The sequence below is a fragment of the Rhyacophila brunnea genome, unplaced genomic scaffold, assembly GCF_057557595.1.
Source record: "Rhyacophila brunnea isolate RB1 unplaced genomic scaffold, BYU_Rbru_1.0 scaffold_21, whole genome shotgun sequence".
NCBI classification, from domain to species: domain Eukaryota; kingdom Metazoa; phylum Arthropoda; class Insecta; order Trichoptera; family Rhyacophilidae; genus Rhyacophila; species Rhyacophila brunnea.
This window is the reverse complement of record NW_028232871.1, coordinates 31,525,426-31,552,298: the sequence shown is the minus strand read 5'-3', so window position 1 is coordinate 31,552,298 and position 26,873 is coordinate 31,525,426. Positions and strand designations below refer to the sequence as shown.

Below are 26,873 nucleotides of genomic sequence, written 5' to 3'. Positions count from 1 at the left end.
GTACTCGAGTAAAATGGCTTCGGATTATATTGTGTTGAATTAATACCAACACGTAGCGATTAATTAATATATTTTTTAAATAATTTAATAACAACTAATTATGACGAAGCGAATAAAATTTTATACCGGGGGAAGTATTGTAATTTATTATGCTTGAGAAATAAAGCGCTTCGGAAATTGATATTAATATTTTGACTTTGTTTACTGTTTACACCGCCGGTACGTATACAAGGGCTTTCAATCCCGGGATCTCGGTCGATTTTTTTTACCAGAAATCCCGAGAGTAGTTTTTATATCTTCTCAAAAATGTTCAAAAACTAAAGATAAATAACTTACAGATAATAACTGTTCTAATTTATAATATTTTAAGATTATACGAGACAGTTATAATTACTTACTATTTATAAGAGGCGCGGGGTACTTTTATTCGTTCATCATTCATATAAACTGAGACGACGTGTCGATAGTCGATAATATGATTTATTAAAGTTTACTATGACAATAATATAATTCGTATAACGAATCTGATCATGTAGGTCAGTGGTCCCCAACCCCCGGTCCGCGGCCCGGTACCTGTCCGTGGATCAAATGGTACTGGGCCGCCCAAGGAACATTGAATTATTTCCATTTTATTTACTGTGGTGTATTTTTCTCGGGTTTGTGCGACTTTCCATGTGTATCGCTCTTCTCTCTGTTCACCGGTACTTTCTCATGTTTAATATCCCGAGATTGCTACCACAGCACTTAAATCCCTATTGCCATTTCCGACATCCTATCTGTGTGAAGCTGGGTTTTCTGCAATGACAGCAATCAAAACAAAACAACGGAATAAACTGGACACAAGCAACACACTTCGGGTGTCATTGTCTCCTATTACCCCCAGATGGAACCGTCTCGTTGCAAAGAAACAAGCTCAGGATACTCATTGATTTAGCGTTCTAGTGAGTTAAAACGTTAAATCACTTTATATTCATTTTTTGGTTTAACTGTATTTTATTTTGAAGGCATGTTTAAATACAATTAAATTAAAATTATTAAATCAAAACAATCTAAAATATAAACAATCAACGTCCCCCCCTCAGCGGGCCGCGGTAAAATTATCAAACATTGACCGGTCCGGGGCGATAAAAAGGTTGAGGACCACTGATGTAGGTGTCCGGTTGACTATGGTTACTGAATACAGTGTATCTATTTTCAAAGGTCAAGCAACGCTAATATACTGACCTAGGTGAGCTAGATACTAGACTGAGCCGAACTAAATGATAACCGAAGGTCAATCAGTGGTGTATATAGCGGAGGAGCGACCCCATCTCTACGTACTGTATGATACATTGAGTAGTTTAGTATGAAAGTGGGACATAAGCCATTTACAAAATTTTACAGGAGACTCACAAACATGTGTGAAAAGTGTCCGTTTTTCATATAATATACCAACTTTAAACTCAAAAATCTCTATGAAAACTACCATTTTTGATACTTTAAGTGGATTTTTTGAAAAGGGCATCACTTGCACTACTATAATCAATTAAAACACGAATTTAGTGCGAGGTGGCGTTTGTCCCGCTTTGATACCAATGCACTCGATTGCTGCGCGCTGTACTGGGAACCATATGTGTAACTTCCAAACGAGTGAATGAAAAGGTTTTCAAAACTCCACACACTGCATTATCACTCTAGTAAACTTGATATCGTAACAATGGGGAATGTAACTAACATAAAGAATGACTTAAAAAATCCGTAAAAAGTCTTTAAGAGAATCAAGAAGCCACAGTACCTTCTAAATAGGTGCGTATTTATTTTCTCGGGATTACGGGATTAGCAACTAAAAAACTTTAAAACTTCTTCCCTAACAACTTAATCATAATGAAAAAAATGTATATAAGCGTGAAAAAGTTGTTATGCATTTTTATTTTTATATCACCTAGATTGGTATACACTGTATACAGGAAAAAGAATTGAGCAAAACTATATTTACGAGGGTTCCGGGAAAATCAGGGGACCGGGTCGAGAATACTAAGTCCCGGCATCGAAAATTCTGTCCGGGATTGTAGCCCCTAACGTATACTCGCTAAATACAAAACGCCGAAAACAAACACTTGAAAAATGTATTTTCGCGATTTTCCGGTACAGATAACACAATTTAAAAAAAAAAATGGCAACCATTTCCTGGCAGCAAAAAAAGAAGCGGGAGAATTTCATTTTTCGAAAAGAGAACTCAGTCGCGTGCTCGCTGAGGAAATTATTATTTCTACTCAAGGAAAAGTCTGCGTGCTGTTTCAACATACGGATTGCCAAATGAAATCATTTCCCCGATATTTTTTTCCGCTGATCGTCTCGAGAAATAATAATTTTGATTGACGATTTGTTTGCTCAGGGGAAATGTTGCCAATTAATCAGAAGATATAATATTATATAGGTATATATATTTATTGCGTAAAACAGTCAGGTTGATATAATAAGCGGGGATGACGTGGATTAATATAAAAGACACATTAAAGACAATAATTATTATATTTGAAACCACATAGAAAAATAATGAAGTAAGTACTTACTAAGAAATAATGAAGTACAATTGTCACATAAGTAAAAAAAATAGTTAGGGGCAGTTTTCATACCACTAAATACCTAATTATGATTGAACATGATTAAAATACATACCTGCAATTTACTTTTAGCATTGGATTATACCTATTCCATGAACTAGTCCTTAAGAACTACGAACTTACTAGAACTTAACGCCCACGATGGCCGAGCGGTTTAAGCATAGGCCTATAATGTCGTGGGTACCATGTTCGAATCCTGGGTCTGGCAAATACACATTGTTTTTCAATTTGTGTTTGGAGTCAGCGTATGGACCTAATAGGTTGAGCAAGTGGCTAACATTCATTTCTCGTAAAAACAAAAATCTGTTAATACAAAACTCCACCCTGTGGAGGCCTATATAAAAAAACTGATATTCAGGAACCGGAAGACATACAAAGACCTGGCCGAGATCGTAAAAATGGAAGGATATTATTGAGGTCACTTAAAATGGTAGAAAATTGGCATAGGACAGACCTGGCGAATGATGGAAGAGGCCATTTCCCACATAACATTGTAGCGCCAGGAAAAGGAAGATAAAAAATATATTATTAAATTGACTGCGACTTTATTTGCCAAATCTTATTATATAAAGCTATTCTCATCACATCACAACCTTAATCAAAAATAATAATTCCCAGAAAGAGGCAATTATTACTTGCCTGCCTCTCAAACAAAGCAAAAATATTCCTTTCAGAAAACTAATATTGCTCGGGGATTACCCTCGGGATGTTTTTACCCTGACGACATCTCCGTTGTTTCCCACAGATACCACTAGTAAAAAAAATACAACGGTGATTATTATAGCTAGATATTTAATTACTTATCTGAAGATGTTTTGTCTCATTTCCGAATAGAGCTTATCTTTTCATTAATCAGGGGTTGGAAAATAACGGCCCGCGACCTCTTGACTGTTTGGAACTCGCGCGCGTCCTTTCAGAAATATTGCATTTGAAAATATAACTAACATAATTCCAAAACTTGTCAAAACACTGGTGAGATTAAACGTTCAGTATTTCTGCACGGTTATTTCAAGAATTAAACTTCTTTGCGAAGGTTTTTGAAATTCTTGAATATTAAAGCGATCTTATGTTTTCTTACAAGTCGTCTTAAGTATGTCAACTGATTAAATCTCTCTCTGTTGACATTTACACGGACATTATTAAAATACAAACACTGTGCTTAACCAACAAAAGATATACTTAATATGAAAAGCTCAAATTTGTACTTCTTAATACAAAACCTGAGAATGAATTCAGATTTCACAATGCAATTCTGTCGACCTACTAATGCACAGCAACTGCATAACGATTTTCATCACGTATCGTGTACGCTTCTAATAATCAGCCGCAACCTCCCCTCACTAAATAAAAATATAATATTGCTCTTGAAAAAATCTAAATCGCTGTGTTAATCATATTTCGTTCATGTGTCAAAAGTTTGCCGACTCAGGCGCTAAGTGGTCAAAACATAAGTGAATTTACCCTCGAGTGGATTTTCCTATGGTGAAAGCTTTCAGCGATTGCCACAAAATAAAACCACTGAATGAAAAAAAAATAACATAATAATTACAACTAGATATTTTGTTACTAAAATGAAGATGTTTTCTATCATTTTGATATAGTGCTAGTCTTTTCTTTAAGTGATTGTTTTTCTTTCGTACAATCTTTCAATGTTGCTTATCAATCGAAAGAATACATATTTAATCACTTATCGAAATATGCTTTCTCCAGATTTGATGAAGAAAGAAAGTCTTCTTTATAGTTTGTTTGTTTATTATTAAACGGAGCTTAAAGTTAATGTATGAAAGGGAAACCGTATAAAAGGACTCATGGACTAACGTCTGTGTCAGCTGGAAATAATTTGTAGGAAACTTCACAATATTGTCTTGTCGCTCAAAAACCGCAACCATTTCGGTTTAACGTAAATTGTACGTGAACATTTATTCAAATAACACATGACAATAATTTAATATTTAAACTTGCTTTTCCCTTCAACACCCGCCACGTCTCCACACCCGTTATGCAGGCGTATACTGTTAAAACGTTAGGCTCCTTTTAATGTTGTGACAAGAGTCTCCCAGGAGCAACATCTCAAGACCTTGGTTGGCGTGCACTAGAGTGTGCGGCATTCCTTTTCTGATATAATATAATACAGTCAATCCACTATTTAAATATTATATGATATTACTGTATTTCATACAGATACGGATGGTTTTAATATGCGTAAAAATTACCGCTCGATGAAATAATGCTGGACAAAGCACGCGCTATCCTGTCTCTACGCTATTCTGCCATCTGATATATGAATAACGTGTTCACGGCCATAATGCATACGTACAATTTACCGGACAATAGGCATTGCAATATAATTTTAGATAACTACTCTAAAACAGTTAATTCGAAGAATTATTATTAAATTTGCAGCTACCTATTTCTAAGATAAATCCTGAAACTTACTAGTACATTTTGTTTTTATTAATTACTACATGTATAGCCATTTGAACACGGCTTGTATTGGCATCATCTTGATGCGGGCCCCCAGGCTAGAATCTTCGGTGGCTCCCCTACCTATCACTAAGATTAAAGGCAGTGTGACGATCTACAGTTGTGTACCTATTCCAAATAGTGTTCAAGGTAAACTTTAGGGTATTTTATAGCGATTTTTTGAATTTTTTAATACACTCACTTCAATCATGGAGTTGTCGAATAACGACAAACAATAATCAAAAATTGCATCGTATAAGCACATATATTTAAATGCTAGTATGCTTGAAGTGAAATAGCGCTGCAGGCGACATTATTTTAGTATTATTGCAATATTGTGATGTGTGTTTATCTCACTTTGCTGGTCGATCCTGATCCTCCTTAAGCCCGGGCCCCAGGCTAGAGCCCTGTCAGCCCCCTCCCCCATTGTCGGGGCCATGATTGGACTTATACCACAATTAAAACTTTTAAGACACTAAATAGTATTATAATACAGCCTGTACAAGGACCGACCGCGTCAGTTATTGTAGGTATCTACATGAAAAGGCAATCAACACACCGAACTATAATTCCTCACACCAATGCAGAATTATTCTACAATGTCACATTTTATATGAGTTTCCCTAAAGAACCACGTCAAATTATTTATTATTATAATACAAACAAACATGATGCGTACATTTGTCTATCGGTACAATAATAAACAATAAATTCGCTTTTTCAAAAGTATTTAGAATATGGCTTAAAATGTTTGGCATTTAAGTGAAGAATTATTTAACAGTCACAAAAATCGCGGACATAAGGAGGCATATTACCGAATTGGCAAGCGACAGCTATAATAAACAAAACGCCAAGTTAAAAAATATATTATATTTTCCTGTGACTACCAATATAATAAAAACGTGTCTCAAATGCTATACCTAATAAAGCTTCTAAATATAAAGTCAAAGCTCTTTGGCATTCTATTATTTTATAATATTCGAAATATAAATGATAAATATAAATGATATCGCACTGGAACAAAATAACGTACAGTTTTCACATTTCCTACATTGCCTCATTTTATTTTGGCAGTCAAAAAAGACATTAGAGAGACAGCTCATTTAAGGCCTCTTTATCTTTAATCTGTAAAACAATACATTAAACCGAAAACAGAGTCAGAAAGAGACCTTTAATTAAAATTAATATAATTCCAGAGATGCCTAGAGAGCTTTGTTAAGATATTATCGGACTGAATAAATAATTGTCTGCGGAAAGAACGTAGAAATTGTACGAACGTATAAAAGTATATCGTAACCTCACTACTACAAATAGGTAACTTGATTTATGGTGTTTTTGAGAATATTACTGAATTTGAGAGGTTTTTTCTTTCGCTATAGGTATATAGGAATCAGCAGAGATATCCTAGTAGATTATAGTAATAGTAGAGGAACTACAAATCGAGGCGGCAGCCATGAGCCGTGACGTAGATTATTTTTCAAAATAGTCGCATCTCCCATCTCAATTTTCAATATGTAATTTCATTCAATATTGTAACACAGCCAAGAGAGAAGGTGAAGATAAGTAGCACTTTAGACAGTTAACTTCTTGTGATAATTAACTGCCCGAACACATAAAGTGATATGTTAGAATAGCCTTTAAGTTTTTTTTTAGTTCCTTTTAAGATTTACACCGTCCTTAGGATAGGAGGTGGATAGTTGGAATTTAGATCTGATTATATGTCATACCTACCAAAAATTTTAAACATCATTTATCAAGCTAAAATCGAACACCTAATTTCGAATTCCGTACCTACGCCGTGTATTATTCAATCGATGGTTTAATTTTTAAATACTGTGCCTACAAATGGAACACATTAGCCAATCAGCTTTTACCATTTATATTTAGTTGGGCGGTAGCCTATCAACAATCGAGGCATGTCCGTGTCAGGAACGCATCCATTAATCACTCCACAGAATACACACGAATTTAAAGAATAATCTAAACCGAATAAACAAATTGGTGCTCGGAACGTACATTGGAGGTAGGTACACAGGGGGAAGTATCGGGTCGGTTGCAAAATCCGTCAATATATGGTTCCTGAATGAGTGAGGTAAATAAATCCATTAAAAAGCAAATTATTGGTAGCGTACGCCAGTGTGTTTTCTGATTCTAAATTTGAATATTTCCATAAATCAAAAATAACGCGCGAAATTACAACGGCGAAATAATTCAAATATGGAATAAACAACGTAGGTACAGACCTACAAACTTATCTGAAGAATGAGATGGGGGAGCCACTGTCGAAAACTACCCAATCAAGACTCGCAACTGGACAGAATCTGACATTCGAATGACGTTTTCAAAATGGCGTCCACGTGATAGTCCGTAACCTACACACTTATCTAAAGACCGGTCAAAAATGGAGCTACAAACTACCATATGACGCCATTTTGAAAATATCATTCGAATGTCAGATTTTGTCCAGTTACGAGCCTTGATTGGGTAGTTTTCGACAGTGGCTCCCCCATCCCATTCTTCAGATACGTTTTTAGGTCTGTAGGTACTATGTATGTTGGTAGAGTTCGAAATTCAAAATGGCACTGCATGTAATATGTAAAATAAAATCAATTCTCTATAGGTAAAGTATACGCTTCATAACTTTGCACCCGACTCTCGGGTGACAATGATGTAGTATATTCTAAAAATATTCAATTAGGTGGACAGGGGAGTAAGAGGTAGAGGACGCCGGGACCAACCCGGATTGTCGAGCTCCGATGCATTATAGTTATTTTTTAATATTCTTGGAATCGAAAGCTTGAGGTTCCTCGTCAAGCGATCCCATCGTGGGATTATTTGGTATTTTACCATTATCCGATGAAGGAAACACAAGAAAAAAAATGATACATTTAAAATAGGAAAATCTGCTCACCTGTGCTTCTCCGAGCCCCAGTTCGATCATTTCAATGGTGTGCCTGACCAGGCCGGCTTTCTCCTCTGCGGCGGGCGGGTCGGTGGCGGCGAGAGCCCCCGCCAGCCCTTGCAGCAGCTGCGCGTGTTCCGCGCGCAACGCCTCGAGGCCCTGCGCGACAGTGCGCGCTCCCGCGACCATCTCCTCCTGCGTCATCTGGGTCATCCTGCCGATGTGCTCGATCTTCTTACTGCGGACAAAAGAATACAAATTAATTGATGTTGTTTCGATCATTTCTTTACTTCTTTAGTCAGTGGCCAAACCGAACATAAACCTTATTTTATGACGATAGTTTTTTTTTCAATATAATGTGAGCGTAAAGTTTAAAAATGTTTTTAAGGCTATTGACTAAGTTAACTGCATATTCATTTGGCAATACTAAATTCGTGCCCACGATGGCCGAGCGGTAACCTGTCAGTCTATAATGCAGTGAGTCCCGGGTTCGAATCCCGGATCTGGCAAAAAAATCATGGACTTACTATCTAGAACAACTGACTGCCATTCACTTGACGTAAAAACAAAGAAAACTGTTCTCTTCTTCCATTCACGATTAAAACAAATAACAACATCATTTTGAAAGACCTCATGGTTATTACGAATTAAATCAATTTCCATATACTTACATGGAAAATAGTCGATTTTCGTATTTAACTTAAAGGCACCAACCAGTTCGACGTAATCATGCTTTGAAGAGGCACGGTTTTATTAAAACAGCGAGCTAATCGTTCAACATTAAGGGTTTAAGTTGGTGACAGATACATGAAAACCATGTGTCTGTGAAAGAAATTTAAAAAGCTAAAAACATATTAATTTCATGATTTAAAATGTACGTAGGTATCGGTTAGTACGTTATGTTATAATATTACCACATAGAATACACAGATAACTTTATTTAATAACTTGTAGATATTATTATTCAGCACTTTCATTTCCCATAACATTGTAGATAACAGGTACCATTTCAGGTCAGTAAAGTAAAAACATATCGTCGTCATACAAGAGAAAGTGACCAAGTGCATTTTTTACGAAATTGGTTTTATTGACTATTTGACATCTTACTAACATAATGGTTGTCTGGAAAAAATGACGAACTGAATTTCAGCCTGGAAATATACTATCTCAAATTTATCAAAATGACTATCTGCATTAAAGCACATTTTTTGCCAAGCAAAATTGACTATTTGACACATGGTCATTTCTTTTTGTAATCTTTAACAATAAAAAATGACCAAGTGACAGTTTTCCTTGTAGTAGTTATTCTGTAGTAGTGAAGTTACTCATTTATTTCTTACGAAACGTTCGACGTATCAATTTTCTCTCATTGTAAAATGATAGAATTCGTCAAAATCAATTCAGAGGTGAGTTTAAATCTATTTGTTTATCCAATGTATAACATAAACATTTTCAGAGCAGCTCAATCCCAACGAAATAAAAATAAAAATAGTGATACCATATGCAGTGAATGAGTTAAGAACCAAATTTAATGCCGCCTATTTGACGCTTGCATTCTGACGGTGCTGCTTTAGCGAATCATGGCACCTTACGAAGGCTCAGAGCAACCGTATACTGAACTTAGAAAACAGATGTTTGCGATAGATACTGGGTGTGCAGTGGTATGACTTTATGAGCAACGAGGAGATAAAATATCGCACTAAGTAGCCTCTCATCACGCTGAGAGTGAAGAGGCAACGTTGGACCAGAATTTCAACCTGGCTTGCCCGTTCTTTAAGCCAACCGGATTCCGGCGTCATGGAAGGCCGCTAAATACTATCTATAAAGTGTATACGACAGAGCTACGGGATGCTGGTTTGCCCTGGAACAATGCAAGAAGACTGGCGAGTGATAGGGATTCTTGGAGGCGCCTGGTGTCCATATGCTCTAACTAAATGGCTGATATGGTCGAAGAAAATCTTAAATTACTTGCTGCCAAAATAATGAAAAATCGGTATGAGCGTGTCAGACCAGGACACATTCTCCATAAAATATTCTTATAACGACGACGTTCAAACCCTGTCAGTGTTTGGGCGAGGTCAGCCACCACTTGTTCCCACATTAAAATACTTATTCAAAGAACTCAATATAACCAGGCTAAAAAAGAGAGATTTTGTAAAACTGTGTGATACTGGAGCAATTCCTCGTGATTATCATGGATGGTACAGATAACTTGCTGAAAATAACATGCCAGACATGCCAGAGATGCCAGACAGGGCACCAGAACCAAACATGGAGTCTCAATCTGAAGCAGAGTATTTTTTTACATTAATTTATTTTAATGTACTTATATTTTTGTGACTTTTGTACTTTTTCATGTAAAGCAACTGGGTATATTTTCCATAGAAAATTAAAAAATTGTATCCTATTTTCGCCATTCTATTCAGAATGCACTCAAAATAAAGTCAATTTGAAGAAAAATACCTATACTTCATTTTTGTTTTACCTGTATTCCAAGAATGAAAAGTGACTATCTGCAATTTTTCCATTAATTCATGGGTGGTAAAACTGACCAACTTCATTTCGTATTTTTAAAAGCTAGAAAAAAGTGATTTTTTCAAATATTATAATTTCATTTTAAAAGTAAATATCATATCTACACCCACAAAAATAATCAGAAATGTGAATGCAATATAAGGATTTTTTAGATTGATTACAAATGTTAAAATGGCTCTCCTGAACAATTTACTATTTTGCACTTGGTCACTTTCTCTTGTATGACGACGATATAACGTAAACAGCAATATGCAATTCTGGGAAACTTTGAACGGTTATTTTACTGGGAACACCGCGTGGTGCATTTCCATCGATTTTCCCATTAGAGTAAAACGCTCCGAAGCGACCTCGTTCGACCGAAGTAAGCTACCATGAACGTTCCACGTAGAAGAACATTCCTTTTACGTAATGAATAGAATTCTCCAAAATAATACCATAATACTGATAATAATAATTTAAACACTTCTACCCATACAATCTTAAGCATTTATTTACTCGTAACTGCATACTACATTTAATATGTATGAGCAGGGTCTTTAGGTGGGGTTATTTATTCTTGAGATACAGTGTCCACTTGTAAGTCAATGGATACAAAAGTATTAAAACCAGTCGAACATTTATCAGAAAGTATGATTTGCTCGGGAATATTTGAATTACAGATAATCCATAGATTAGATTCAAGTAATGACTACCTAAACGTCCTAAACCATTATAAATAACGACTTAAATTAAAAAGTACAAAACTTAAATCAACGAGAATTACAATTGAAATTCCTGTAAGTACCCTCAGTAGAAAATTATTAATTTCATTAAAATTAAAATTATTGACTGTATCGTATGGCACCATACTAAAAGGTTGAACGAGGTAGTAATTTGTAAACCTACTTTAGGGAAATTACGATTGGCTCGGGAATAAGCTTTCCAATATACAACATTATCGTTAAGTGCGGTAACGAACGTGTCCATAGAGCACTTACCCATCCGAGTAAAGCCTATACCACTCGCAATATCGATCGGATTGATTATGTCGATTGCTTTCAATGCAGGCCGCGGCTGATATGTTCGAAATTCAAAATAAAACTCTATTTTCACTAGGTTCTCAAAGGTAATTCATCAACATATCGCCCTACGATGTATTTATTTTTCGCTTTCGCATATAAGTGATACTTGAGGCTTCGCCCATGAACTTCCCACCAACATTAGTATTTATATCGCTATACTACCCACGGATCCGTAACCGAACTGGTTTTTAAGCAGGCAGAATGAGTCAAATTAACTAAGGGTGTTGACTGTAAATTCACGTCGGAAAGGAAATTGTAGATACTAATTAAAATAAATCACATTATATTATGAGCTATATTTTACTTAACCAGTTGAAAATATCCGTTATAACGAAACCGGTTGTAATTACAATTCAATAATTGTGGACGGTAAATAAATGTATAATATTATAATTTTATCGTCATAATATACATAATAGTAAATGGGTACATCATACCCAGTGGCGAAGGGTGGAGGTTGGCTGGATAAAGAGTGCACACTAAGCTCTGTCAGTCATAAGTATTCGTTTTCATTGTGCCATTAAATCATACATAATACATAATTATAAAGATTTTTATTTATTATGGCATGGTTTAGGGGTAACATTAATTAAAAAAAAAACTAACCAACACTTAAACAATTAAGTATGACTGACAAAGTGTACACCATTTTTGACGGATCTTCACTATGATGGTTTGGGTGGAAGAGTTTTATTGAATTTTAAAAACTAACCAGCACCACCTGCAATTTGTATTATTAGTTCAATGAAAACAAATAAGTGTGACCGACAAAGTTTAGTGTGTACTATTTATGTCGGGTCTTAACTCCACCCTTCGCCATTGATACAATGCATAGAAACAGAAATACATTTGTTTACGTTGTTTTCTACAAATTAATAAAACCTTGCACAAGTAAATGATATAATTCACAGCGATTGATGGTGTGAAGGAATGAAGTCTATCAGGGATAATTGGACCATGTACTTTATCGAAAGTGGGTCAAACGCAAAAAAAAAACTTTGAGAAACTCCGCTACGATATGAACATGTCGTTCGAATATTTTTATTTATATTTTGTATAGGTCTCGCCCGTGATCGACAAATGGCATTCGATTAGAGTTATCGACTGACGGGAAGCGGCTCGCACGAATTCCGAATATTAATGCATGCCATACCCACATCAGACAGAGGGTTAAAATCCGATAATATTGAAGACTCGATTTAGCTAAATATAATATAAAAGCAAAGGGTAAAAGTTCGTTCTATAAAAATAGTGGGAAAGGGTAGAAAAATGAATATGTGAGCAGTCCAAAAGCAAACTGACAAATCTGCGTTAAATAAATATGAGCGAATTTGCTTCTGAATGACCAAGATATTATAATTATGTTAATTATACGCGTAGGTAGAATGTAGGTATTGTAAATCTTATCACATCTAAAATGTCACGTGAAATTAGATTACCAACAACTAAGCATCTCCTTTATTTGTAGCATCCACACTAAAGACAAATTACATAGGTAATTAAGATTTTGTAGCAACATGACGCAATGTTTGCTAGGGGCGTATAGGCCCGGTAAGGTACCGGAGGAAATCCGGCTAGGTCGGTGAGTTCCCAATGCTAATTATTTGGGTAACCGTGTTTATTGCAAATCGTGTACAACATATTACATCAGGTACCTACGAGAAATGTGATATAATAGAAATTTTAAACTACTAAAATAATTACGTATGTAGATAACTACCTATCTAATAATATACCGTTCACAAATTGAGAAAACTATTTATTAACACTTTTTAATCACCTTGTTAACACCACAAATGAATTTATTAGATCGAAAGACGTATTTCGTTTCCATCGTTAACATAAAAGATGTTTGCGTTTTTGCTAAAATTAAATGCCTGACATATTCGTGATGTAGTGTTGGCGACGCAACAACCCTTGAAGACGTCCTGGATGGATCAGAGAACCAATGTATCGATACTGCCGGTGAATGGATACTCCTCTGAGTTTTGATATATTATGCAACACGTGGTTCAACATTTCACGGTGCAGAAAGCCTCGAAATGATAGTTGTTTTGAACTATGTGCCAGGTATAATGGGCAGAGGGAAATTTATTGGAAACCTCATACCATCTGCCACAAGGCCTATAGAGAATAAAGTATAAAGGTATTGAAAACTGATCAAGATTTCAACCGTACCTATTTCCATAATCATCACAATGAGGAAGACCTTGAATAAATAGTAACGAAAGAGCTATATAAATGTGAGAAAAGGCTAACTGGAAGATGTCCTATACAAAAGTATACCTACAATGGTCTTTGAATTTTCCTACGAGGTTATTTTAGAGCGCATCGAGAAGAAGGCTCTTAGATGTCTTTATTTTAACACATATAACAATTCGTCAACCGATTATTATTCGATTGTCCTTCTTCAAGGGATGGTCGCTTTTCACTCTCTTTAAGCTGGTATGTCACTTCTACACTTTGTCGCCTGTTCTCCCGGGGGTTGGTTTCCAATCTTGACGTCCTGCTGAATTTGAATTTATATGCGCCGTCAATTATTACTTACGCGACCGCAGCCATGACCACTTCTGGATCAAAACTGATTTGTCGTGTCTGGCTTATAAGACACCATTAGCGAGGGGTGCGAGACTAATCAATGCACTCCCCAAAGACAGACATTTTCAGTGATGTGCTGTGTATTTTATTTTATTGTTTAATATTGTTTATGTTTTTTTATTCTCTCTTCTACAGGTATACAGTAACATGTATCAACATAAAGTATAACTAACGAGCTCAGACGATAATTAAGTACTCGTCACTCGAACATCAGATAATAGTCGATATTAAACCTTTGAATCAAGCAATTCAAAATTAACCTCCCAATTAAATAGTCATTCCTCGCACATTGTTCGTCCGATAATGACGTAAAACTATTAAATACTAAATTAATATTTTATAAATATAATTTATACATCCTCAAAATGTAATACAGTGTACAAAGTGCATACAATAAATAACCATTATAAACGGTTCTATCGATCAATTATGCATCGAAATTAAACTTAGTAGTTGAACAACTACAGATAATAGTCCCTTAAATGAATAAACCACTACAGATAATATTTGCTAGGTAGGTATGTGTATGTATTAATTATATTTTTTTTATTTAACTCGTTTGATTAGAACCAGTTCTTTTTCAATTTAAATCTCAAGCTGTGAATGTCCTGAATTATGTCCACAATGTTTTGATTTTAAATAAATAAATAATACAAATGAATATAGACAGTAATGAAAATTTACGTGTTTTATAAAATACACTGACTAGAATAAACTAGCGGTTTTAAACAGTGGCTACACAAACTCGAATAGTATTCCAATAATTGTTTTTGGCGGGAAATTAAAGCCGACATTTTGTATTAAGCTGTCCGCCATCTCCATTAGTAAAACTTTCCAACGTTTTATTTCCTCGCGTAAAATAATGTCGGCGGCTGCGAATGTTTCAAATAATAATCCCGCTGAATTCGAGTTTACTTTAAACATGTTGTACAGTCCGACCACGGCATAGTTTAAACGTTTATTTTCTTGGAGTAAGTTGAAATTGATTTTAGGTCTTGGGGCAACGCTCATCTAGCGCGCAAACCATTGCATAATAATAACTATTTTATTGTCCTATATCAGAAAGAGCATATGGGGCCAATATAATATATAAATCGACGTTTATCCAGAATAGCGTTTCTCAAACTATTTAACGGTAAGAATTGAATCTACATTCACTTGAATCGGATTTCTCTTCAACCAATTATTAGTAACATAGTGCTCGCCACCAATACTCCTACAAAAGTCATATTTCCAATTTACATTTCAAGAACTCGATAAGATCTGCATTTAACTTTTAATTATCGGACATTTCTAAATATGGATTCATCATCCATTTAATTGAAATCCTGGGCCTATTCTCTCCGGATTCATCTTTGTAACAGCCCCAGGAGATACAGGGACTATACGTATTGGGATCTCCTGATTTATGCAAACCCATCAAACAGGAATGCCTGTTGAAGGTAGGTAAGCTGTGGTAGACAACCGAAAAAATGTCATAGAACAGCCATATTAACAGTAACTTGAATTTGATTTTTTTCATCTTCAGTATTTTACTGTACAAAAAATATTATATTTAATTTTTTTATAATAGATAATATTATCTACTTATTACATGACAACAGACACTAAAATAGATATAAACGAAACCGCGAATTCGAAGTGAGACTAGAAAATTGTCCTATCACGGTATTAGGTTTGGCGTACGGAAATGAATGTTACATTAAATTACGACCATGACCGATCCTAATAGGATCATTGGGCCTCCACAGAGTAAAGGTTTGTATTAACAGATTTTGTTTTTACGAGAAATGGATAATATTATCTACTTATTACATGACAACAGACACTAAAATAGATATAAACGAAACCGCGAATTCGAAGTGAGACTAGAAAATTGTCCTATCACGGTATTAGGTTTGGCGTACGGAAATGAATGTTACATTAAATTACGACCATGACCGATCCTAATAGGATCATTGGGCCTCCACAGAGTAAAGGTTTGTATTAACAGATTTTGTTTTTACGAGAAATGGATACAATGGAATAGATAGAATGATATGATAAAAATGGATAGAAATGGAAATACATTAAACTACATCTGTATAAACACCGGAGAGCCCGTTAGGCTTAAATACCTACAGCCTCTGGTCACGTGGTAATGTGACACTGGTTTTAACATTGTGTGTGTGTTTTTACAATACGTTTGTAATTCTAAGTAGGTGTTGTATATGTTGTATTCGGGAAATATACAAAACTAGTTGAAGCCTTTGTTTGATTGTGTTGGTGACGTTGGTGTAATAGCTGCTTACGTATTAGTTAGTGGCAATAGTTATATGTCTGTCTAGTAGTATATTCAATTTATAATACACATCTACAGTACAGACATGTCGTTGGCAAGTTATATCATTTTTGTACGGTATAAAATGTTATTATTTAAATCAATTGAACATATTTTTTTTAATAATGTAGGCTTTAAATAAAATGTCTAATATGGAGTCTTAACCAGTCATCCAACGAGTATACGGATTATGATAATAATAACACTGATAACATCAACAGTGAGTTGGAATATACATGGAAAGCACATTAGGTATATCATAGCGCAGCGCAACTCGCGTTTAAAAGCTTTGCAGTATATTATCGAACAGCGAACGTGCGAAAAAAGCTATTGGTGATTAGGGTACGCCGTTAGAACCTCTTCGCGAATTGAGCTTTTTAAGGTCTGCGAGAAAAAGCGATCGGCCAATCGGTTTTATTGGACAGATAAAAGCTATCGCATACTTTAAATTGTGATAAAGTTTTGAAATTTGTTATAGAGCGGTAAAATGGGAATTCTTCCAAGAATTGATGAATATTTATGCCCTATTAATTACCAACCTAGCGTAATTTAATATATTATATTCATGAATAATTCAACTTGCATATTTTAACGTTTTTAATGTCGCTGCGTGTCAATAGTTAAATGAAAAGTTTCTTAATGACGTTTGACAGCTAATAATGGCGGTTTATCAAATTTAATGGTGTAAGAATTAATAAAAAATATTCCAGTGTCTGTGTTGTGTGCATTTATTCTAGCAAATAACTGATAAAACAGCCATAAAATTATATAAAATGCATATCAATTGTTTACAATTTTGCCAACTATTGTCAATTTAAAATTTGATGAAACTAGGGAAAACTGAAATTAAAATATATTACTATTTTAAATAGAAAAATCGAACAAAGTCAAATAAGTATCATAGGTTATACTATTTAGTCTAACTAAGTCGAGCCTACCTAACGACTACGCATCGGGTTCATAGTCAACAAGTAGAAACCTTTACAACCATTACGTCTCATAGGATAAGACATGTTAACTAAGTAAGCTTTGAATGTCTGCACTTAAAAGCTTAAATAAAGCTCACGCTATAAAAAGTTTCGAATAAGAAGACAAAATTAAAGACATTTGAATAAAAGTTAGAGGACTTGTATCTTATGGCACACTGGGGAGGTGTGTTTATTTGATTTTTAAAACTCCGAAACGGAAAGATCTTAGCGGCCTCGCACACAATATAAACTCGACGTTATCGACATTGTGTATATTATGAATTAGACGAAATTCGCAAAACGTGTATGTAACAAACTTTATGTACCTACTGACGCACATAGAGTCAACGCATCATTGTTCTTAAAAATACAGCCGTTCGTGATTGCAACAAAGTTGGAAGGTGCTAAGCATGAGGTGGCATCTCCCTTTCGATCCTCGGCACCCAGTCTCGAATACCGATCATAGAAAGCCAGCAATAGACTATAGTAAGACGTAATCGAGACAATAGGGGGGTTATCTGATAACCAAGTCCGCAAATGAAACTATGTAAAGGCAAAATGTGGATATTAAATTGCAATTTTAATGAGAGCATACAAAAGTTGAGGACACGAAACGCCGGAATCCTTACGTGAACAGCTATCTCTGCGCGGAATTAATTCCCAAAGTAAAACGGGATTCGTTACGAGTAAGAAATTTAATCAACGTAATCCCGGGTAATTATTCATTACCTTAAAACGAAATTGTGGATAGAATTTTTTATACCGGCATAATTAGTGCTAATTATAATTGGTCACTAGCTCGGCGAAAGCTTTACGCTGTATAATTAAAACTGAAAAGTTAGAGAGATATGATTTTTTTACATTAATTTAATTATTATTTGTCTCTAAGAATGTTCTCATTGTTATGTGAATAATACCCTTACCAAGGAACTTGTTTAATCATTAGAAACTGTACGTCAAACATGAAAGATTGTAGATGATTAGTATTTGAATGATTATTTGACAGACGTCTTATAGTAATTTAAAATCTATCTTACACTTCAAGCATTCTAATTTAACAGCCCTACTCACCCCTATGGTAGGGGGAGGCGGGGCTAGTTGTTACGGGGGCATGTTGTTACATCCTAGATAACTCTCCCGTTATAAGGTCCTGTGGCGTAAGTGTCACATAGGAGACGTAAACATCCTGTCCGCAGTCGCTGACGAAAGGTCGCCTGCATTAATTGTATGTAGTTGAAATAAAACCATTTTGAGTGAATTTCGTGTCTAAAGCAACTTTTGTTGGCCGAATTTGAAGTTTGATTGTTACCAAACTATAAAAGGTAAGTTTTTTTAAAGTATGCTATTAAAAATCTATATATTTATGCTCGTATTTTGTATATTTAACGAAGTAAATATAATTCCCGTGTTAATATTAAAACAATTTCAATTTTATTTGGGTCAAAGGGGCTAGTTGTTACAGTGAGGTGGGGGCAGGTTGTTACTGTATGAATTAACTCCACTCACTACCACTTTACTACAAATTGTTTGTTATCTTCTTTATTTGCAATAGGTAGGTACTTATACCATCTATTTTTATCCTTCCAGATTACAATCTTACAATGGTGAGGACAAAAAAAAAACAAAACCGATAGAGGTAAAATTTTCCAGGAAACCGACAACAGAGCGGCTAAAGAAATAATTGAAAACAGAATATCTCTTAGAAAAAAAGCTGCCCAGGCATACAAAGTAAACTTTATGACCTTACAATGTTATATTGAACATAAAGAAAACCGTCAGACCACTTCCAAGTTAGTGGGGTTACGCAAAACCTCTCCAGATATTTTCTGTCGATCAAGAAAACGAGCTTGCAACATACATAATAAAATGTAGCAAAGTATTTGATGGCCCAAGGAACTAAGAAACTGTAAAAGAAAGTGGTGTTGTCTTCTTCGGACGCAGAGAATGAAGAATGCTTCTGTTTGGAGAATTATATTTTCTTTAAACCTGGGCAAGAGTGGATCCAATGCACAACATGCAAAAATTGGGCTCACATTTCCTGTATTCGTGGGGATAAAGTTAATTTCATGTGTCAGAATTATGATTTTAGTGACTAAATATAAATGCAAAGAAAATCACAAGCAAAAAACTTACTTTTACATACATTTTCAATTATTGTTTTAGTTGGTAACAACGTGCCCCTACCCTGTAACAACTTGCCCCCGGCTGGGGCACATTGTTACACTTTTCATTTTTTGTTTTTAATGCTATTGTAATTTTTGTAAGGTATGTATGGATACAAATAAACAGTATTGTAATAGCTAAATGTATGTAGAATTAGTAATAATTAATATGATGTGTCTTAAGATAAACGGATTTCAGATATTTAACTTTTTCTTTTTTTGTAACAACTAGCCCCGCCTCCCCCTACTTAGTAAAAAAGAGAAGTCAGTATAAAATTATTGTTCTCGGGATAAATTTAATTAAGCATGGAAATAGTATGGATTCTGACTCATTTCGTTATTCCTGGTTAATAAACATACCGAGGCTTAAACTGCGCGCCACTGTCATATCGCCTTTCTGAGGATCACTCTCCAATTCTGTTGAAAAGAAATACATTTCTACCAAGCTATTCCATCCTACCCTATGGCAGGACACATGACTCCACTCTGTGTCGGTGCACAAACAATAAATTAATTATTATATACTTAATTACAATCGACTACCTACTTATATTTTTAGTGAAATGTCTCATTACCTTTATTAGACTAGCACTTTAAATAGTTCCATTATATAATGTAATGGTATTTTAATAGGCGTGCTAGGATATGTATGTAACGCATACGATGGCCGAGCGGTTACCGGGTCGCTTTATAGTGTCGTGGGTACCGGATTGGATCCCCTGGTCTGGAAGATGTTCACTTGTTTGTGTTTAGACCAGAGTGGCTAACATCCAGTCTGTGGAGGCCCATCTGATCTTCTTAGAAGCGGACAGTTTAAAAAAATGTACTACGCCACTACGGTACCTATTCATAAATTCAGTACCTAATGATTAATGTATTAATTAGTTATACTGAATTATGTGTCAGTGTGTATTTGCCACCATTGGTTGAGTGCGCATAATGCCTAAACTATCTGAAGATGCTGAAAGGCGAAACCCAGATCGCAAAAAATACTCAAACAGCAGTTAGTATGTATTTCTCAATTTTACATTGATCTGACTTATAATATATTCCCTAACATCACAGTCCTTCTAGATGTGTCAATACATAGTCCATAGTTTCATTAATTTATTAAATTATGGACTCGAATTTAAAATTGTTTTAAATTATCGATTAAACAATCGAGTGGATTTGAATAAAAATTAAATCCGAACTGTTGCAGGAAACTACCATCACCAACGAATATTCTCCCGCGTATATTTTCCACAGTGGGCACAGATCTATTGAAAACACGTAACAAATATTTGCCTATTCATTACTCTTCTAACACACAAAAAAAAACCTCAAAAGCAACCGACACACAAAGGGATCAATAATACCAATCATTTAGCTGTATACTCGCCTCAATTCAATACGTTCAATTCGAATTTCATTTAAAGCAATGCAATTATTGTCTGACGTGTATGTTATACCTACATATCACTATGAAAAAATAAAATGTCACTAAAACTGTAAATGATTATATTTAGTCGATACCTAGTATTAATTTATTCAAAAGAAAAAATTCGCACTAGAGTAATTATTGCGTTGGCTAATTTATAACTAATTATATATATAAGAGTTTGAGCCTTTATTTTCTACCTGTAAATCGAGAAAATAATCTGCAGTGGTAAAATTTTATGAAACTAACCATCAACTATCATTTCTTTTTTTAAATAATACACAGGATTCAAGAAGATTGAACTGTATTGGCCGGAATCCGATACGTGCGGGTTCCAGTACCACCCCACCCGGCAACGACATTTTTTTCTAATACGAATTTTTCTGACGTTTCCGAATAATGTACCATCATTATTATTTCAACTGATTGAATTATCTAATTGAAACACCCCGTAAAAATTTAACGTTAATAGATCGTTCACGAAATATAATTAAGCTGTCAATCGGTACTAACGCCAAATCTAACCTAACATATGTATATTCTATACGTAAATGCCCTAATTCACTATCGTAAATCTAAATAATATCAACATATCTATTAATGATTGTAAACATAATATATCGACCAGCGCCATTGTAATGGGCTGAGCAAAATTTTAAAATCTTAACTGTAAAACGCTATTCGAGATTATTTAAAAAAATTTGTCAATTGAACTCACGAGCGTATTATCCAGTCGGGCGAGTTATTAGTGCGTACATATTATAACTATGTATCTCGAAAATACTAATTATGCAGTTACCTAACCTAACATAAATTAGTCGGATACGTTGTCTTTGAATGACATGTCAAATGTATAATAATGTAAGTGTCATTCTAGAGAATCTGGTATAAATAAAATCATACTAAAACCAGACAATCCACTCCGTCAAAATCTCTTATCTCAAATATGACATGTGGGACGTTTTGAAATTTGTCGAATATAATACTACTATACTTTATTTATTATTCCAGATCGATTGAATAATATCAAATCGGCGACATTTCGGAGGGGCAGAAAGCAAATAGTGAGCGAAAAAGAATTACGGAAAATAACTTACGCCGAATTGAATCACGGAGTCCTTTTGACGTCACGTTTGCGGGGGGGGGGGGGTATTTTATTTGAATTGATTCTAAATAGTAATATGGTGACCTTTTGGAAGTCAATAATAGAAAGAAATCTTCTTCCAGTGATTCGCAAATAAATAAAAAAATATGTTACGTAAGTCTTGCGTTTATTCAATACAGGTAAATTGTGTTAGCATTGGTAATTTATTGAAGATATAATAGAGTAAGCCATTCATTAATCAACCTTACCCGAATTAGGGATATTAACTTACCGCTTGTTTTAAATAAAATAATATCTTTTGACAATATTCATCCAACTTGATAAAATGGGAATGGGACAACTGGACGCCAGGACAATTGGACACCGCATTGTCGTAGACACGTATACAAAACGTAGACGAGAAATTTTAATCAGTTTTTTAGTTTTAGTTTAAGTTAAACAAGTCATTTTTTGTTGCGGATTGAGAATTACCATGCCTAAGGCTTTATATAAAATAAAAAACTCTTTTCATTGGAACTTAAATAATTATATGCACGATTAAATCATTATTTCCGTGTGCATATTTAAAATCTCACCAACTATTAAATCATAATATAATCATTTAAATATAAATAATAATATTAAATATTTTTTAGTACCAAACGTCTATTTATTTTCGAATTGCGTGGCGTCCAGTTGTCCCGGCACCAAATCGCCCTAGACCCGATAAAATCGCTTCGGATTGTTCGTAAATTAAGTGGATTCAACAATAATTATTTTCTAAAATAATAGAATGTAAAATGCGTATAACGTTGAAAATTTAATGTACTAAATATTAAGTACTTAATGTAAAGCCAAATAGTAAAAAAAGGTGTTTCGCACAACTAACACCCGCTCTTAGCGCGACCCTGATGATACGAGTTATTGTAGACTTTCTGGTCTTCTTGGGCGGTATTGTGAATGACAATTATTTTTTATTTATAAATTAATTAACGCAGTCTGTCCATTACAATAAGTAAGTATGTGAATGCTTTGGTTTTGGCACAAGTCGGCCATATTTCATATTTGCAGTGGTAGAAACGGAATGTGTTTATAAAATGAGTTTATAACGAATTGCCACAAAGTGAATGCCGAATTTCTTGAAATTAACAAATTAACACATTCATAACAAATTCTAGTTTGAGGATTTATCTAAAGTTTTGTTAATTTATGGTATTGAATGTTTTCAGTAAATCTTTTGACAGTGATGCGGGTGACAAATCGATAAAACGAAATCTTAGCTAATTTAATCAGTAGCCGTTGTATTATCTTTATTTTTAAATACCATTATTTTACTTTATAACACTAAGAGAACAACGTGCCACGAGGTCCAATAGTAGTTATGTAGTAATAACAGTGAGACAACCAAAGAAACACCCTGCTTTCAGAAAAGAAATTGTGATCATCGGATATCTAAATCCAACTAGGAACTCCGGTTGAGATGTTACGTATTGGTACTAGAGAGAAACGCGATTTAAGTTATGTCTATATAAAAAAGGCTTTTTTCAAGATATCAAGGCGAATTTTTAACAAAAATAATTTCACATTCGATAAAACTATGACAATAGAGTCAAACTTATTTAATAAAAGTATCAGGAGAACAAAAGAACAAGGTTTCGAAAATGGTTCCTTGGCGCCATAATGTCTGGCTTTCGCATACAAAACGAAAGAGTAAGTACATAATAATGTTTAGTACTATTTGCGATAGAGAATCAACCGCGGTCACGAAAGCCCTACACACGCATGCCTAAGCGAGAGCATGCAAAGAGCTTTTATAATACACGTAATGGGGGTTAATGACGGCAAATTAGAATGGGGATGATGAAATAATTTTATAGTGGCGTAGGTTCAAATCAAAATATTATTTTATCGTCAGCGTTGATGGAATAATAATATTGGCCTAGTCCAACACACTTATTTTCTAATCAAAACAAAAACATTACTAACTGCCGGGTACTGCTCCCTATGGGTGAAAACGTGAGTCTTACAAAGGGTGGTTGTGGAAAATAAAATTGTACTGAGAAAAAACATATTTTGCATTATTATTATTATAATATATAAAACCCTACTAAAAAGTAATTTATATATAATTTAATAAAGTGCACCTTGCCTAGATTTTTGTTTTTACGAGAAATGGATATTAGCCACTTACTCAAGCTATTCAGTTCATACTCTGGACTCCAAAAACAATTTCAATTCAAGGATTCGAACCTTGGACACACGACATTATAAGCAGACTCATAAGCCGCTCGGCCATCGTGGGCGTATATATATATATTAACACTTCAACAGGCCATGAGCCCCAACGACAGTAGTGTAGTAAGTAATAGAAATTAAATAATCAGACGTTCAGATTTTGAGAAAAATACATAAATATATTGTGACCTTGGAGCGCTGGATAAAAAGCCAGTGTCTTACGCACTAGACTACGAGGACCGGCAATCAAGGCATGCTACAAATGTTCACGTATGCATGTGAAAGGTAAGAGAAATCCAAAAACCACGAGTAGCACACGTGGCATGGAAAAGTGTATGTTAGGTATAACGCGGAAAGACCATTGTATGAGTAGGCAAACATAAGAGATGTGATAGAGGACGCCAAACTAGTGAAACGGCGACGGGCCGGAAATTCGCTCGTCGCCATAAATCTATGTTTTAAACTAATATTATAATGAGTTCTACACTGTAATCGATAATCCATCACATAGAGTCAATATACATAAAATAGTGTCATTTCAAAAACCTGTTTTTTTACTTTCGTGTAAGACACATATGTATAAGATAAACCACCATTTTACTAAAGGCGTACACATATTGTTTATACTCTAAAGACTCTGAAGACGGCTAGCCATTCACTCAACCCGTAGGTCCATTATATCACATATAAACAAACATTGCTTGAATAAACAGCATGTCAATTTGACCCAGCAACGGGATAAGAACACGCGACACAAGAATCAAGAGTCGAGCGTGCTAACCTTCGCTTAGTGGTGGGCGGATGATTGGTATAAAATCCATACTAATAATTACTGTAGCCAGTGAAAAAACTCCCATAAAATAAGTGCCGGTAGTTAAACACTTGTATTGTATTTCCTGCAAAGTTAATTACATTGACATAGGACCCCCCCCCCCCCGGGGTCATAACCAATATTTATATAAGCCGAGAACAAAGTTGGGCGCCAAAAATAGATAGACCAATTTCGTAACTGTTATTTTCCATATTTTTTCCGACTAAACGTTTTAAATAGTTAATTAACTATTTCTTTTATTCAACGAATAATTAACAAGATTTAAGAATGTACCATTCTAATTATTGAACATACAATAGTAGCTTGACTTGGAAGAGCGCTGATGAGCAGGTATTATAAGGGCCAATAGTTAAAATGTGTCGTAATTAGTAGTGTGTCACCTAGTAGCATAGTGGACAATGCGCACGGGGCGTAAACCCAAGAGATGCAGGTTCAATTCCTGCCGGATGTCTTACTTTTTTCGAAATATGCATGTTTTAAATAGTATTTATACAAAATCAATTTATACTTGTAGAGTAGAATTTAAATATTCCGTACCCAAAAGTTAGATTATGCATTTATTACTTTAAATACATTTTAGACACCAATGTAAGTGTAAGTAATAATGATAAAAATATACTTTCATTAAAAATTAAGTTCATTTTGATTTTGACAGATACAAAATAGGACCATCGAGTTTTTGGCGCCAAACTTTGTGTTCGGGTTGTATAAAGAACGGCTATGCCGGGGTTCAAATATTTGACTAGCTTACATAAAATACGTGGCTTGAATATTGTATCGAAAATAATTATAAAAGGATCAAAGTTACTTAGTATCTTGGCATGCGATCTGTGTTCAAATTCTTAGCAAATAATCGCGCTCGGGTGAGCTTTGAAGACTTTGAGATGAGATACTTTGATAAAGAGGAATCAGATACTAAACGGGGAAAAAACTTTTCTGAAACTTATTAAGGGTAGGAATATATAGATACAAAAAAAAATAAGAGAAACTTTCGGTCCTGCATTCAGAAGATAGCGGACCTAATCCATTTACGCTTAAGTCAATGGGAAAAGTGGCATTTTTCGTAGAGCCATATTGCGATTGGTTAACTGCTAAACGCAGCGGATTTTAAGTAAGGGTGAGCTTGTGGGTATGCACCATTCAACAACGGTGTGTAATTCTGATGAGCCGTATTTGAAGACGGAAGTTCGATTAATGGCCCACATATTTTTTTCATTATTCAATACCGAATACACACAATAATAATTTTAAGATATATAAAATACATAATTTAAAAAAAAAAACTTAAGAAACATACTTATAAAAAATCCCAGGATAAAAAAGTGGGACTAGAACTCACGACTTTCGCTTTCGGATGAGTATTTAAACTATGATGACAATTATTTCTAATCGTTTTTGTGCCATCTTCTGGAGGTTGGCGACCTGGGCCAGTCGTATCAGTGGGTCTATTCTATACTTATCGAACACTAAATTGATAAATAGTATCAAACTTAGGGTAGGTTTGTATCAAAATATTAGCACTTATTGTAACAATTACACGAAACCGGTTTTTATTGTTGCAATAAGTGCGATATTTTAACAGCAGCAAGATAGGTGCTGTTAAAATATAGCACTTATTGCAACAATAAAAACCGGTTTCGTGTAATTGTTACAATAAGTGCTAATATTTTGATACAAACCTACCCTAAGT

At 34.7% G+C, this 26,873-nt stretch overlaps 1 protein-coding gene across 7 annotated transcripts in view; it reads right to left on the bottom strand.

The window, feature by feature from the left end:
* The window catches only part of Klc (kinesin light chain), a 185,361-nt gene that overhangs the window by 79,305 nt on the left and 79,183 nt on the right, over positions 1-26,873 (bottom strand). For all 7 annotated transcript variants that reach the window (XM_085949052.1, XM_085949055.1, XM_085949056.1 and 4 more), the window contains one exon: positions 7,978-8,206. In XM_085949052.1, coding sequence (XP_085805178.1) covers positions 7,978-8,206 — 229 coding nt within the window. The remainder of the gene's footprint in view (positions 1-7,977; positions 8,207-26,873) is intronic.